The sequence below is a fragment of the Micromys minutus genome, assembly GCF_963924665.1.
Source record: "Micromys minutus genome assembly, chromosome: 33".
NCBI lineage: Eukaryota > Metazoa > Chordata > Mammalia > Rodentia > Muridae > Micromys > Micromys minutus.
The window spans coordinates 16,367,501-16,382,126 of NC_137968.1; the positions used below are offsets into that span (position 1 = coordinate 16,367,501).

General features: G+C 44.4%; 1 protein-coding gene across 1 annotated transcript in view; it reads right to left on the minus strand.

Annotated features, from left to right (window-relative positions):
- EIF3H (eukaryotic translation initiation factor 3 subunit H) overlaps positions 1-13,267 on the minus strand; it is a 66,267-nt gene extending 53,000 nt beyond the window's left edge. Inside the window, exon 1 of the mRNA XM_080909488.1 lies at positions 13,125-13,267. Coding sequence (XP_080765614.1) covers positions 13,125-13,256 — 132 coding nt within the window. The 5' untranslated portion in view covers positions 13,257-13,267. The remainder of the gene's footprint in view (positions 1-13,124) is intronic.
- Between the last annotated feature and the right edge of the window lie 1,359 nt (positions 13,268-14,626).

The following is a 14,626-nucleotide window of genomic DNA, read 5'->3' on the forward strand; positions in this document are numbered from 1 at the left end:
GGAGCAAGAGAGTGGGCTCCACTAGGGGGTGCAGTGAGGGACAAGAGAGTGGGCTCCACTAGGGGGTGCAGTGAGGAGCAAGAGAGTGGGCTCCACTAGGGGGTGCAGTGAGGGACAAGAGGGTGGGCTCCACTAGGGGGTGCAGTGAGGAGCAAGAGAGTGGGCTCCACTAGGGGGTGCAGTGAGGGACAAGAGGGTGGGCTCCACTAGGGGGTGCAGTGAAGAGCAAGAGGGTGGGCTCCACCAGGGGGTGCAGTGAAGGACAAGAGGGTGGGCTCCACCAGGGGGTGCAGTGAGGGACAAGAAGGTGGGCTCCACCAGGGGGTGCAGTGAGGGACAAGAGAGTGGGTTCCACTAGGGGGTGCAGTGAGGAGCAAGAGAGTGGGCTCCACTAGGGGGTGCAGTGAGGGACAAGAGGATGGGCTCCACTAGGGGGTGCAGTGAGGAGCAAGAGGGTGGGCTCCACCAGGGGGTGCAGTGAGGGACAAGAGGGTGGGCTCCACTAGGGGGTGCAGTGAGGGACAAGAGAGTGGGCTCCACTAGGGGGTGCAGTGAGGGACAAGAGAGTGGGCTCCACTAGGGGGTGCAGCAAAGACCACATGCAAAAAGGGCTGGGGAAGCAACCCCCAGACACAACAACTGCGCCCTTGGGACACTGCTTAAATTGCCTCCATCTGCTTCTCATAAAATATGTAAGTTGGATTTTATTTTTTAAAATGTACATGTACCAATTATTTGCCTGCAGCTATACCTGTACACAACATGTGTGCTGGAGGCCTGTGGAGGTCAGAATAGGGTGTCGGTAACCCTGGAGATGGAGCTACAGATGGCTGAGAGCTGCCAGTGTTAACTACCTAGCCATCTAATCCAGCTCCAGGAAACTCTACTTTTGAGACATCAAGAAACACCTAGAGGTGATGGAGTTTAATGCCTATAACCCCAGATAGTCAGGAACCTGAAACAAGGATATCAAATTAGAGGCCAGCCTAAGTAACTTAGTGAGACTGTATCAAATTAACAAAAGGCTAGAAATACACCTCAGTGGTAGAAAGCTTGCCCAAGTTGAGCTCCTAGCACAAATAAAGGAAGGAAGAAAGGAAGGGGGGAAGGAGGAAGGTGGGGTTAGGATGCCAAGTTCAGTTCCTAGCATAAATAAAGAAGTTAAAAAAAAAATATATATATATATATATATACATATGGGGGTGTTAGCCCAGGGTGAGTGGCCTTGCCTAACAATGCATGAACCTCTGTGTTGAATCTCTGTATCACAAAACTAAAACATGCACCACCAAAATATCTCAGACACGCCATGAATACCCACGAGAATGCTCGCGACATCTAAACCAGAAAGTTCAAGAGATGAAACAGCCATCATGTGACTGGAGTTGTGTGCTTCGAGATCTGTCACTAGCTACGGTAAGCACATGTTTCTTCTAGTCAACAGACATCAAACGTAGACAGATAAATGGAGAGGGAGAGTTTAAAAGGCAGTGTTCCTCACTGGTTTGCTCAGCCTGGTTTCTTATCCCTGCCCAAGAGATGCCCCATCCACAGTGAGCTGGGTCCTCCCACACCAATCATCAATCAAGAAAAAGACCTATATAGATTTGTCTACAGACCAGTGTAGTAGGTCATTTTCTCAACTGAGGTTCCTTCTATGTTTTCTGGGCTGACCATTGGTACTGGATGACCATTTGTTGTGTTCTCTCTCAAGGAGCTATTTCGCTATTTCTCCCACTCTTATTCCTCCTTGGTTGTCTGTGGACAGCACCTCTTTTTCATATGGTCACTGTACAATTCTACTCAAATGCCATGCACAAGCACCTGGAAAATAGTATCAGATAACACACACATGGACTTAGGCTACTTAGGAAAGCTGTAAGTGGAACACAGGGTCTGGCTTCCAATAGCAGAATGACTTGTTCAAGAGAAGCCTAGCCTGAGTCAAGTGTAAGTCTACAAACTAGCAGTTCAGCTTTATACTAAGTAGCTAGTTGTTCGCCTATAGCCTCTGTGGTGGTTTGTATATGCTTGGCCCAGGAAGTGGTACTATTAGAAGGTGTGGTCCTATTGGAGTAAGTGTGGCCTTGTGGGTGTGGCTTGAATACCCTTGTCCTAGCTGCCTGGGAGCCAGTATTCTGCTAGCAGCCTTCAGATGACGATGTAGAACTCTCAGCTCCTCCTGTACCATGCCTGCCTAGATGCTGCCCTGCTCCCACACTGATGACAATGGACTGAACCTCTGAGCCTGTAAGCCAGTCCCAATTAAATGTTGGCCTTTAAAAGAGTTGCTTTGATCATGGTGTCTGCTCATAGCAGTAAAACCCTGACTTCGACAACACCCACTGTGGGATATCCTTTACAGGGCAGAGCTCACGAGAGTGCTGTGTAACAAATCCTGTGTAGCTAGCTACATTCAGCAGCTAACAGTTTTAAAAAAAAACATTACACACACACACACACACACACACACTAAAATTAAGATAGTTTAACCACCAAAATTAACTTAGAAAGTAAATCTAGTGGTATTCAATGATTATATAATCTTATATGTTGAACTTGTATTAAATATTACTATGCTGGTGAGAAAAAGAAGCTTCATCCTGACTGGGTATGAAAATGGTTTCTTACATAAAGTGTTTGACTGGAACAAGCTGAAGAACATATTCCCACTGTTTACTACAGCCCAACACTTTAGGAAAAGGAAGTGGAGGGGGAGAGGATTACCTACCTTTAGAAAGAAAAAGCACAAGCCCATGACATACTTCAACTGCACAGCAGAGCCATACTGCTACCAAGTTCCTCCACACTCGCTCAGCTCACACAGACCAGTCCTGCAGAGCACACCCCACAGCTCAGTAGAACTTTATCCACTTCCCGTGTGATTCTGGCTGGGGCTTTTGAGATAGTCCTCTCCATATAAACAACTCCAGCTGCCTTCATCCCTGTCTCCAAAGAGCTGGGATTACGAGATCATACACCAGTTCTAGCTTTTTGGCTTTTTTAAGAGAGAGAAGAGAGAACATGCAGCTGTCCAGCGACCAGAGGTGTTGGATCCCCTGGAGAAGGAGTTACACGCAGCTGTGAACTACCCAATGTGTGTGCGAAAGCTGAACCACAGTCTCCTGCAACATCAATGGAAGCTCCTACTTACATTCAGCCATTACTCCAGACCCTTACTCATAGCTATTTAGACTTTAGAGTCAAACACTTTATGTCACAAAAATAAAGGTTCTCAAAACACAGGGACTCAATAGGTGTGAACTCAAACTGTCCGACTACCAGCCCCCCGGCTGCTGATAAACACATTCTCTTCCACTGAGGTCATGCCCATTATTGCTTAGCTGTTCTGTACAGTGTATTTATACAGGGAGTGAAAATAAATCTTCTTCCACAGCACGGCCGCTCCTTGAGTTCCAAGTTCTCTACAATAGGGGTAAGACAGTGCCATATTCACCCAATAAATGAGCCCATCTGGAAGCTCAGCATTCCCAAATCTAAGCATCCTCCTCCAGCTGCTGCCTAGAAATGAGGGCCTGAGACACACTGACCACACCAACTAAGTCTCCATAGGCACTAGCAACATTACAATGGCTACACCACAGTGCACAGCCCACCCATTCTTATTCCATATCCAGCAAACACTCAGTCACTGAGTGCACTATGCCAAATCGTAAATGGTGGCCATTAAAAATCATCCACCTAAGCCGGGAGGTTGGAGATGCACACCTTTAGTCCCAGCAGAGGCAGGTGGATCTCTGTGGGTTCCTGGGTTCTGTTATCCAGAGAAACCTCATTTCAAAAAACCCCAAACAAACAACAACCTCAACAAAACACCAAAAACAGAAACAGCAAAAACCAACAACAAAAACTACCTGACACCACACTGAAGCAGCACTCCTCAGGAGAGGGGTGTTCTGTGAAAGCTCTCACAATGGACGCCCTTAAAGAGCATCTGAATTTTAAAACTTAGAAGGCAACTGGACCAGGGATGAGGGTGCAGGTCAATAATTCCACACTTAGGAAGTGGAGGCAGGGGGATCAGGAGCACAAGGCCAACCTTGGCTACACAGAAAGCTTGGCTGCAATGCATTACACCTTGTCTCAGGAAAATAAATAGTAGGAGTGTTAAGCCACTTTATTCAAAATATTCTGTATTTGTTACACACATTCTCTTCTAAGAGAACACTTGTCCTGGCTGCAAGCCATGGTGATGTCCACTGTCTGAGCTCTTTAAAGGATCAAAGCACCGGCCAGCTGAGGAGCTGAAGCGAGACACACAATTCCTAGCTGCCTCTCCTGAGATCTGCAGTTACTGGAGGTAAGACGCACAGCTGAACGTCTCACATCGATCTCTGTCCAACAACAGCTATTACTGCAGAACATTATTCCCAAAGAAAGTGTAATGTCCCTCTTCTGACACGTACGCTGCATACACAATAAGGAAATAAATCTAAAGAGACAGACAGACAGACCGAAAGAAAGAAAGAAGGAAGGAAAGTATAATGTCACAAAATCTCCCTTTGGCATATTCGGTAAAGTCAATATCTAGACTTCCATTTACTCTGGCTTCTTTCGCTGTCAGATCTGTGAACTTGGAAGTTCTCTTATTTGGTTAAGTCTGACCATTTTTTTCTAACACCGAACAAAGAAGGCAGTTATTGCCAAAATGTAAACTCAAAAGGCAGAAAGCTGCATTCGTCTTAAATTTAACACATTTTACAACTAAAGTGGGACAGGAGCTCCATTTCACAACAGGCTGAGTTGAAAAAGAAAAGGACTTAAGTCACTGCTGTCAAGTACTGATGTGAAGAGAAGCTAGTACTTCAGTGTGAGGGTAGTCATTTTGCCCAACATGTGAGATTGGTTACGACCTCCGCTATAGCTCATCAATATCACCTCTAGAATATTTCATATGAAAAGAGCACATTGAGACCATTGTACTCGGGGCTGGTGACACGACCCGCTGGTGTGGACAAAGACCTGTGTCAGTTACTGTTGTATATAGGCTCAGCCTGGCAAAGACCCCTTAAAAAGCCAAGTGCTTAAAATGTGTTGAACAAAGAGTTTTTGAAATAGCTATGAACTTATATGCAGGATATAATATTCTGGACTTCAGGAATGACTGTAATTTTGTGTATAATGGTTTGTTACGAAATTTCCCAACTTTACAATTCTGATTTTTAAAAATATTTCCATTTAAAATTGGAGAAATGGGAAAATGTCTACAAAAGCATATTGCTTTTTTTTCAGATTATAAAGTTTTTCCAATAACTTGACTGGTGTAAGTTTTAAGGGATTTCCAGTGGACCTTAAGAGCTAGCTTTCCCTGTGTAGCCATCTCTGCTTCGTCTCTGCAGGGGCTCTCAGTGCTGTCCTGGTCGAAAGCGCTGTTGCGGGGAGCTGGGGGGGGGGGGGGGTGCGCAATTGCAGCTGTGGGAGAGCAGCCTTCTGAGGCCCGGCTTCAGAACATAATTAGAAATAATCTGTCCTAGTGGAAATTGTTACATTTTAAATAACAATTTATTTTTAAATGTTCAAATTTATCAGCCTAAAGAAAGAAGCAAAGCAGTTCAGAGCAGTTTAAGAGGGAAGACGCAGGAGTCAAGCACTGCCCATTGCTGCCCTCTGAGTGGGTCTCTGCAGATTCAGCCTCCAGACAGGTGATGGGTTTGGAAGCTTCTCAGTGGGATGGGGCAACGTTTGTACCAAATCCGGAAGTGAGGATGATGATGGTGGGGCAGCCTGCTTCCTGAAAGACTATCTGCTGTGTAGTCCCAGTTGCCTCTGAAGATGCTGTGAGAAGGCCGGCTACCTCAACTGACTGTGCAAATATGTTTGATAGTTCCTTTTATATTTTCATAAACTTACTTTTTCAGATAGAGAATTAGCTTCGTTTGTTCTTCGGAGTCGTATTTCACTCCACACTGTACATCACCACAGCTTTTTTCACTTTATAGCACAGAAGTTTTAAGTTGAAAAGACATGGGAAAAATAGCAATTTGGAATATTTGCTATTGTAAACCAAATAAATAGTAGGTTAAATTACATGAAAGTGTCAGCTTCAACATCTAATAATATGTGAAGGATTTAAAAAAAAAAAAGAAGAAAAGACATGTAAAGTAAAATTTTCTAACTTAAATGTACAAGCATAAAAATCAAGTGTTTCTTTAGGTTTACTTTGTAGAAATTTCTGTACACTGTATTTTGTATTGCAGAGTGTTATCACTGTCCATTGAAACACAGGACTTTATAGGTTTTGTTACTTGAAGTAGAATAAATATCTACAGAGTTAAAAAAAAAAAAAGAGCACATTTCACGATTATTCTCCTGGAGCTAATGCTTCCTGATGACTTACCTTGTTAAAGTTAAATCAACTAATTGCTGTCAAAAAACAGAATGGAAACACAACTTCATGAAATTCTTCAGAGGAACAGCTCTCTCAGTCTCCCGTCAGTCTGACAGGGAACACAAGAGCACAACCAAGTGTTCAAGTACACACGTAGATGTTACTGTTAACTGATGAGCATGCTTAATTCACAAGCTTTCATAATAGCATACGGAACACTAACCTGAAATTTTTCCCAGGAGTAGCTGGAAGGTAATTATTCAAAAGTAAAATTTGTGACAGAAAGGCCTATCTGGAACGAAATTTATTTCTTCTCTCATACAAAGCAATAAATTAATAAATAAAATCCATAAAATGTAACAATATGTTTATTCCTTAAAATATTGCAGCACATTCAGATGTGATACTTAAAAGTGATTTGGGGGAGGGGGCTTATTCTGGAATTTCGGGAAATGGGATTATCAAGTGCTTAGTACTTTGAAACAGCATAGGTAACCCTGATTTTTAAAGTAATTAATTACAGCTGTCTGGGAAAGACGACTGGAACCCGGGTGGTTCGGCTTCTTGCTCATTTTTTCTCACTGTCTGTGTTCTATGTGCACATATTAATCACTCGGTGCAATGGGTGTGCAGATTAACAGACCTTCTGCTTTCAACATTAAAACATACGATAAAGTGGGCACCATGGTGCACACCTTTATCTCAGCACTCAGTAGGCAGAGGAAGGTGGATCGCATCTGAGTTTGGGGCTAGTCTGGTATACAAAGATTACAGCCAGGTCTACACAGAGACCCTATCCAGGGTGCTGGGAGTTAGGGGGTTGGGAGTTGAAGAGCTAGAAAAGCAAAGGAGGACAATACAGCTGTACCTGGAGAGCTATGACGTGACCGTCAGAGGTTCCAAGAAAACCTCTGAGAATCACCAAAGATGTTCCGCAAGATTGGGTGACTTAGCAGAGTGGACACAGTAACAGCAGAAACCGACGGTATCGGTCCAACAGCACACTACCAAGAACACCTGCTTTTAAAGTAGAGAAGGGTTTAGTTTAAAGATAGTAACATGCAGTAGGCGATGAAGCCAAAAGCTAGACTGGAATTCTCTGCAGGTGAGAGACAATGGCACCCGCTACAGGGCCGAGGGAGGTGATGTTCTCAGCACAGGTACAAAAGTCCACTGAGGACAAGTCTACATACTTGTTGAAAAATATATATAGGAAAAACGCTAAGAAATAATCCCCTACCTTTAATTAATAAGCCCCATCCCAAATTAATGTTCTCCCTTGTGATTTTTCCAAACATCCCTCACAATGAATGTTCAGAGCTGTTCTTAAAAACTGTATTTTACTGAGCGTGTCACAGGGAGCATCTGTCGCTTACATGGTGAAGCTAGCTGCAGATAGGGATAAGGGAGGGCACATGAAGTCCACAACAAAACCTCACACAATCAGGATCCAGGGAATACTAGTGACATTTAGAAACTTTACCTGGGAAGAACACAAAATTTTACAATAACTACGAAGCTGATATTCCAACTCAAGTGGGAAAAGCTTCCTATTTTGACCGTTAAGGTGAATTACCACTATTTTTCTGAATATAAATTTTTATGTGCTTGGTCTTGGTACTAATTCTAAAAACGACTCTGGCATGTCAGCAACCCTTTCCAACCTATTGGTTTTAGTGAAAGAAAGAAAACCTGGCATCAGTAAGACAGGCATGTAAGTAAGCTACTGTCACCAGCACGTTCACGGCCACTGGATGCAGCCCCTTTAGAGAGGGACCGTCCAACAGCAGCTTACAGAAATAGCTCTTTAAATGCACTACCACAGACCTCGCCAAGAGATACATCCAAATACCCTGTACTAATAAGCATACAGAAAATAACTATGAACTACTTTTGGAAAAAAAGCTAACACAATCAGATACCATGTAACTGCTAAAACCAGACATTCACCTAAGAACTATCTAAGGTATGTGAAAAATCTCACACATAAAATACAGCAAATTTTTAGAAACTGTTCTCTAACAACTGAACAAGGAACACATTATTTTGTACAGAATTTCTAAATCAGTGGTTCTCGGCCTTCCTAATGCTGCAAACTTTTAGTACAGTTCCTCATGTGTGACGACCCCCCCAACTATAAAATTGCCGTTGTTGCTACTTCATAACTGTAATTTTGCTGGTGAATCATAATGTAAGCACTTGTGTTTTCCTGTGGCCTGTGAAATGGCTGGTTGAACCCCAGAGGGTCATGACCCACAGGTTGAGACCCACTGTTCTAAATACACATTATTTCCCGGCCTTAGCATATATCACGACCCATAATCTGCGTTTTAGTTTCCTTGTTTATATGAGGACAGCTATCTTTTCTACCTGAGAGCTACTGAATCTACCTGCTTGGTGCCTGCCCTCCATCCTTACAAGCTCCCTGCCAAAATGAGTGAGTGAGTGAGTGAGTGAGTGAGTGAGTGTGTGAGTGGATCTCAGTGTGGAAGCGGTAGTGGGTCTCGGTGAATCCCACAGTACACACCCTTTGGTTCATACCTCTTTTTCCTTACAAATGTTCATTGTAAGGAGTCACTGGTCTGATTCAGGTCCTCTGGGTTACCCTAACCTATCACCCCTGGATCCTCACTGGGACTCCTCTTGGATACCCTGTGTCATGGAGATTTGCCCCTACACACACACACACACACACACACACACACACACACACACACACACGCCAGCAGTTCACAGATGAGGCAGATGTTGGGGTGGCCAACTCAGAGCCCTGGACCTGGGCTTGGGGGGCAGCTGACCTGGACAGCCTGAAGCTCTCCTGCTCCCACACCTCCAAGGCCAGCACCAGCGCTGCCCTGGCTAGCTCATGATACACTGTAGCTGACAAGGGGCAGGGGCAGCTCTACACAGCCCTCAGACAGTAATGTGGCCCCAGGTAACTGCCCACTCCAGAGCCGTCTGCCTGGCTTTTCATAACAGACCCTTACCGCTACAGGGCCACAGACCCAGACATGGCCCTGAGTGGTAGCCCTGGCCTTAGGTGGAAACGCTGGTTACGCACATCCACCTGTTCTCTTACCTCGAGCCTCCATTTACACCTCTCTTCACTGTGCGGTCATCTGCTTCTTGTTCTCTTCCATCTCTCCACTGCTCACTTGTTCGTCTTAGTGGCAACCCGGGGCCTCTGGGTGTCTGGGTCATCTAGGGTGTGGTCTACCCACCCAGGACCCCGGGTGGGCTGCCTGCCCAGGCGCATGGCACCAGCTAATCTCAGTACTGATCCCTCTCCTGCTCCCCTGCCTGTTTTCTGCGATGTTATCTGGGTCATTACAAACAGACTCAACAAAGACCCAGTTCTTTAGCAAACTGCAGAATCAGTTGTTGGTGTGGCATCAAAAATCGAAAGTTAACTTTCCTCGGGGCTGAGATATCCTTTAGGGCTGCTAAAATGTACTGCTTCCTGACAAGTTGGACCTCCATGTTGTCTGGGGGAAAGAATTCATATAGCTCCTCTCCCTCACTGCCTCTCATAAATACTGTCCTAACTTAAACACTACTTGTTTTGCTTATCCAGTTGTGACATCATGTTTGTTTCACAGAGGTGTGTGTCTTGCATCTAGCTGGTAAAAACACCATGATCACCACTGTGGAGGAATTGGTGAACTGTGGTATTAAATGCTGTTCTTTTAGCTTCTTCTTACATTACTAATTATCCAATGGCTCTCCTGCATTTACAGACCTCAAAGCAGGTCCACCAAGTGGCCTAGAGCAGGAAACCTGGAGATTTCTGTTGGTCCCTGGGACGGCTGAGGAAGTACCCTTGTTAAGGGGTATATGCAGTGTTGAAATATTAGCTACTGTAGTCGCCAAAGAAGTTCCTGCGCCAGAGGTACAGCACTAACATTAACAAGGCACTGACTAGAAAGGCTCTACCACTTCTGGGAGACCGTGACAAATCTATTCAATGTCTGCTTAGTGTCAGCGCTGCTTCCTGCTTTATCCCTGCCTTGGTTCCCTGAGTACTGACAAGCTTGTATGACCTCGCTCCTTTTTCCTTCAGCTTCCACCTTAGCTGGGTCTCCTGCCTAGAAATCTACTCAACACTACAATCATAAAGGTGGATCTTTCAGAGTTCAAGGTCAGTCTGATCTGCATACAAAGTTACTTTTATAGGACAGCCAAAACTACAGAGACCTAGTCACAAAAAAAAAAAAAAAAAAAAAAAAAAAAAACACAAAAGCAAATAACAAAAGGGGTAGATAATCCATGAATTTTAAATGAATCAAGAATAAAACATACTGAAGTATACAGGTTAAAATTACAGATTAAAACCACACCTCTAATAAGTCAAGTGTAGTAGTATTGTACATGACAAAGAGGGAAAGGGGAATGCCGTAGGACACACACACACACACACACACACACACACACACACACACACACACACACACACACACACACGGAGAAATTGCAGAACCCAGATAGGGAATGACAACTGAATCCTTCTAAACAGTGAGGAAAGAACAGTAAAAAACCTGAAGACAAACCAAGAACACAAGAAGCAGAACTACACCTCGGTGGGCCTTGAACTCACTGAAGGCATCCAATGAAGAAAGTTAGCATCTGAACTTTTAAGTTAATTGAATGAGGAAAAAATTAAGATATATTAAAGGAGACATGAAGATCTGCACTAAGGCCCAGCACAACGGCTCTGTAAGTAAGGGTGCTTATCTGAATGTCCCTTTATAACTCATTAGGGTAACTCAGAAGCTTTTGAGTCACAATATGATTTGCCAGGACACCTGATAAGAGGCCCATCTGACATGAGTGCTTTGTCACTGAAAAGTATATCTTCATAGTAAATTATCAACACTTAAATTTCTAACAAAATCTCTCATGAAGAGCAGTAATCAGTCCCCAGACAAAGGAAAACAGTGATACATGAAATTGAGAATAAGTATCTTGACTTTCCTATGTCCACCGCCTGCTTGTTGAACTCAAATGACCTTGTCTGTTCCCACCTGCAGCAATCTCACTGTTTCAAGTATCCTAAGGTACCCGAACACTGTTACTGTTGAGATTAAAGCACTGCCCCTTGTTAGACAGTTCAGCAGTTCCAAGACTGCCCTAAACTGCCCTAAAGATATGTTGTACTGGGTTTTGTTTGACAGTCTCACACTGTGGCCCAGGCTGAGAGACAACTCCCCAGAATTCTGCTGTACTTTCTCAAGGGATTATAGGTGTGAACCACCATGCCCAGACCCAGTCCTAAAATACACACTTGTAATTACATCTACCAAATAGATGTATAACACCTACCTGTTGACTTTTACAACTCTAGCAACCAAGAAATTCAAAGGGTGGTTTCAAATCATACAAAAATGCAGTAAGACCTAAGTTCTCAAGACTTAAAATACTTTCCAAATGTTGAAATGGCACTTCTACAAGCCCACCCGCCAACTAATTTGCAATCTTTATACATGTATTATATATTTATTCCTATTGCTGCCTCAAAAAGTCATTGAAAGCTGAAACCGTCAGCTAAGAAAACGAAAAAGCTTTGCTTTTTCAAAGTACTAAGCAAATGATATTTAAGTGGGGGCAAGGCTTTCCAAACTTAAGCCCCTCCCCCCCACCATCTGGATTCTGACATCCGCCGTCCATAAGCACAGCTTACAGTCTCACATGCTCACCATAGGTCACCACATACAGGGTTTTCACATAATCCAAAAGATACACCAATACGTAACTACTTCTCACTCCCATCCGGACACATGAGGGAACTGAGGCTGGTTAAGGCAAACTTTCTCAGGGTCACAGAGTTGGCAGATGGCAGAACTGAGAAGGCTACATCGATAAACATCGGGTTATATTTAAAAAAACAAAACAAAACTCATGTCAATATAACAAACTTAATTACATTCCAAAGAGAAATTACTAATAATTTCCACCTAAACGATGCCCGCTGCAATCACAATCTTCACATGAATTTTAAAATCCTGACTATAAGGGTCTTTGATAATGGAAAATACCTAAAAACTATGGTTTTCTTTTTGAGACAGAATCTCCGTCCCAAATGACCTCAAACTTGTGGAGATCTGCCCGCCTGTGCCTCACCGGTGCTGGGAGTAAAGACATGCCTTCACGGCCTTCAGGAGAAAAGTTCCTGAAGTTTAGAATCCCACATCATTTTAGACTCGCATCTTTTCTCTTCCCTCCATTTCCCTAACCCGAGCTTCCACATACATCCTACATCATGAACTTTATCCAGAAATATACGTAACGACTGTTTTCTATGGCTTTCTGTGGTTCACAATGAACTCTGCCTAAGAGTTTTTACCCCAGTTCTGCAATCCCAGGTAAAGTGGTGGCCTCAGCACGGTAACAGTAAATCTCCGGAGAATGCACTTGTCCAAAGCCCTTCCAGGAAGCCATGGTGTTTCCTTTCCCCTCTCTCCCCTTCCCAGAGCCCTAAACAGAGCCCTAAATCCTTCTCATCACAACTGTCATCTGGTTGTGAGCAGTCCTCTCCTGAGCATTTAAAAACAAGACCACGCGAATCTGTCTCGTATCCCACTTCGGCTCCTTTTCTCAGCCCCCAGATCTCTCATCGGAAAACACTGAGGGCTGTGGTGTCCTGTGAGGAAAAGTGAAGATGAAGGAGAAGGACGCTGTGGGGAGAGCACGGTCAACTTAATCCTAGGGAAAGAGTCAGAAAGCGCGCGCGGCAGGGATCGGCGCCACGCGTGGGCCTGTGGCCGCGACCCGCACTTACCAGGCCGTCGATCTGCACCTGCTTCACGGCCGAATCTCCAGAGCCGCCTTTGCCTTTGCCCTTCCCCACCGTGCCGCCGGCAGAGCTGGAGGAGGTGGCGGTGGAACCGGTGCCTTCCTTGCGTGACGCCATGTTTGCAGCCAGACAGGAAGAAAGGGAAGCGTGAGGCGCCGGAAGCGGAATTACGGAGTTCTGTGACACTGTCCTAAGGCTGAGGGGCGGGGTCTTGAAGCGCCGCGGCTGTTGGGCCACGCCTCCTCCCCCTTGGTGTTTTCCCCACCCACTTCCTTCGTTTGCTGGAATCCTCGGCGCATGCGCGTGATTTGCCTCTTCATCCACAGTGCGTGTTTTACGGTCAGTCATGAGTGTGCCTTTTAAATATGGACTTGCTCTCCGGCTTGTCTGTAGCATATCCCATGTAAAAATGTCTTCACTTGGGCAGGACCTAACTAGCTCAGTTGGGAGGGCATCAGAATGAAAAACGCCTTCGCTGCTAATTTAATTCCAACTCTTCTCAGCAGCTGTCAAGGGGGCATGAGAGAACGGGACGCCTTTAAAAGGTGCATCGAGTCGCTTTCCTTACGAAGTTTTAGATCACGGTCTGAGATTATCAGCCTCAGTTCCCTCATGTGTCCGGATGGGAGTGAGAAGTAGTTACGTACTGGTGTATCTTTTGGATTATGTGAAAACCCTGTATGTGGTGACCTATGGTGAGCATGTGAGACTGTAAGCTGTGCTTATGGACGGCGGATGTCAGAATCCGGATGGTGGGGGGAGGGGCTTAAGTTTGGAAAGCTTTGCCCCCCCCCTTAAATATCATTTGCATAGCAAAGCTTTTTCGTTTACTTACCTGACAGTTTTATGCATTCAATGGTTTTGTGAGGCAGCTGCCTTTAGGAATAACATGTAAATAATACATGTTTAAAGGCTGCAAATCAGTTGGCGGGTGGACTTGTAGAAGTACCATTTCAACACTCAGAAAGTAAATTTAAGTCTTAATTCCAGCACTTAGGAGGCAGAGGCAGGTGGATCTATCTGAATCTGAGTCCATTCTGGTCTATAAGGTTTGTTCCAGGAATAACCAGGGCTACACAGAAAACCCATGTCTCAATAAGCAAACAACAAAAAATAATTCAGTCATTCATTAGGATCACCCTGACTCTAGAGAAAAAAAGTAGCAGCAAAAGCCATTGTTCTACAACCATCTAGAATATACAGAAACTGCTTAAAGCATGGTTAATTTTGATCAGTCTCCAGAATGTAAGGTTTGTCTGATAAGTTCTTTAGTGTGGCTTTGTAGTGTTGAAGCTGATGTCACGGTAAGTGTCCAGAATGCAGTCTCCACAAATAATGCTGACCTATGACATACGCTCTGAAACACACATTATCGTGTCTGCAAAACACTGCATCTGTTGTAGGAAGTCATTGGAAATAATTCTCTGCTTTGAAGTGACTCTCCCCCTATTCCTAATGTCTACAGTAAGTATTCCTTTGCTCAGTAT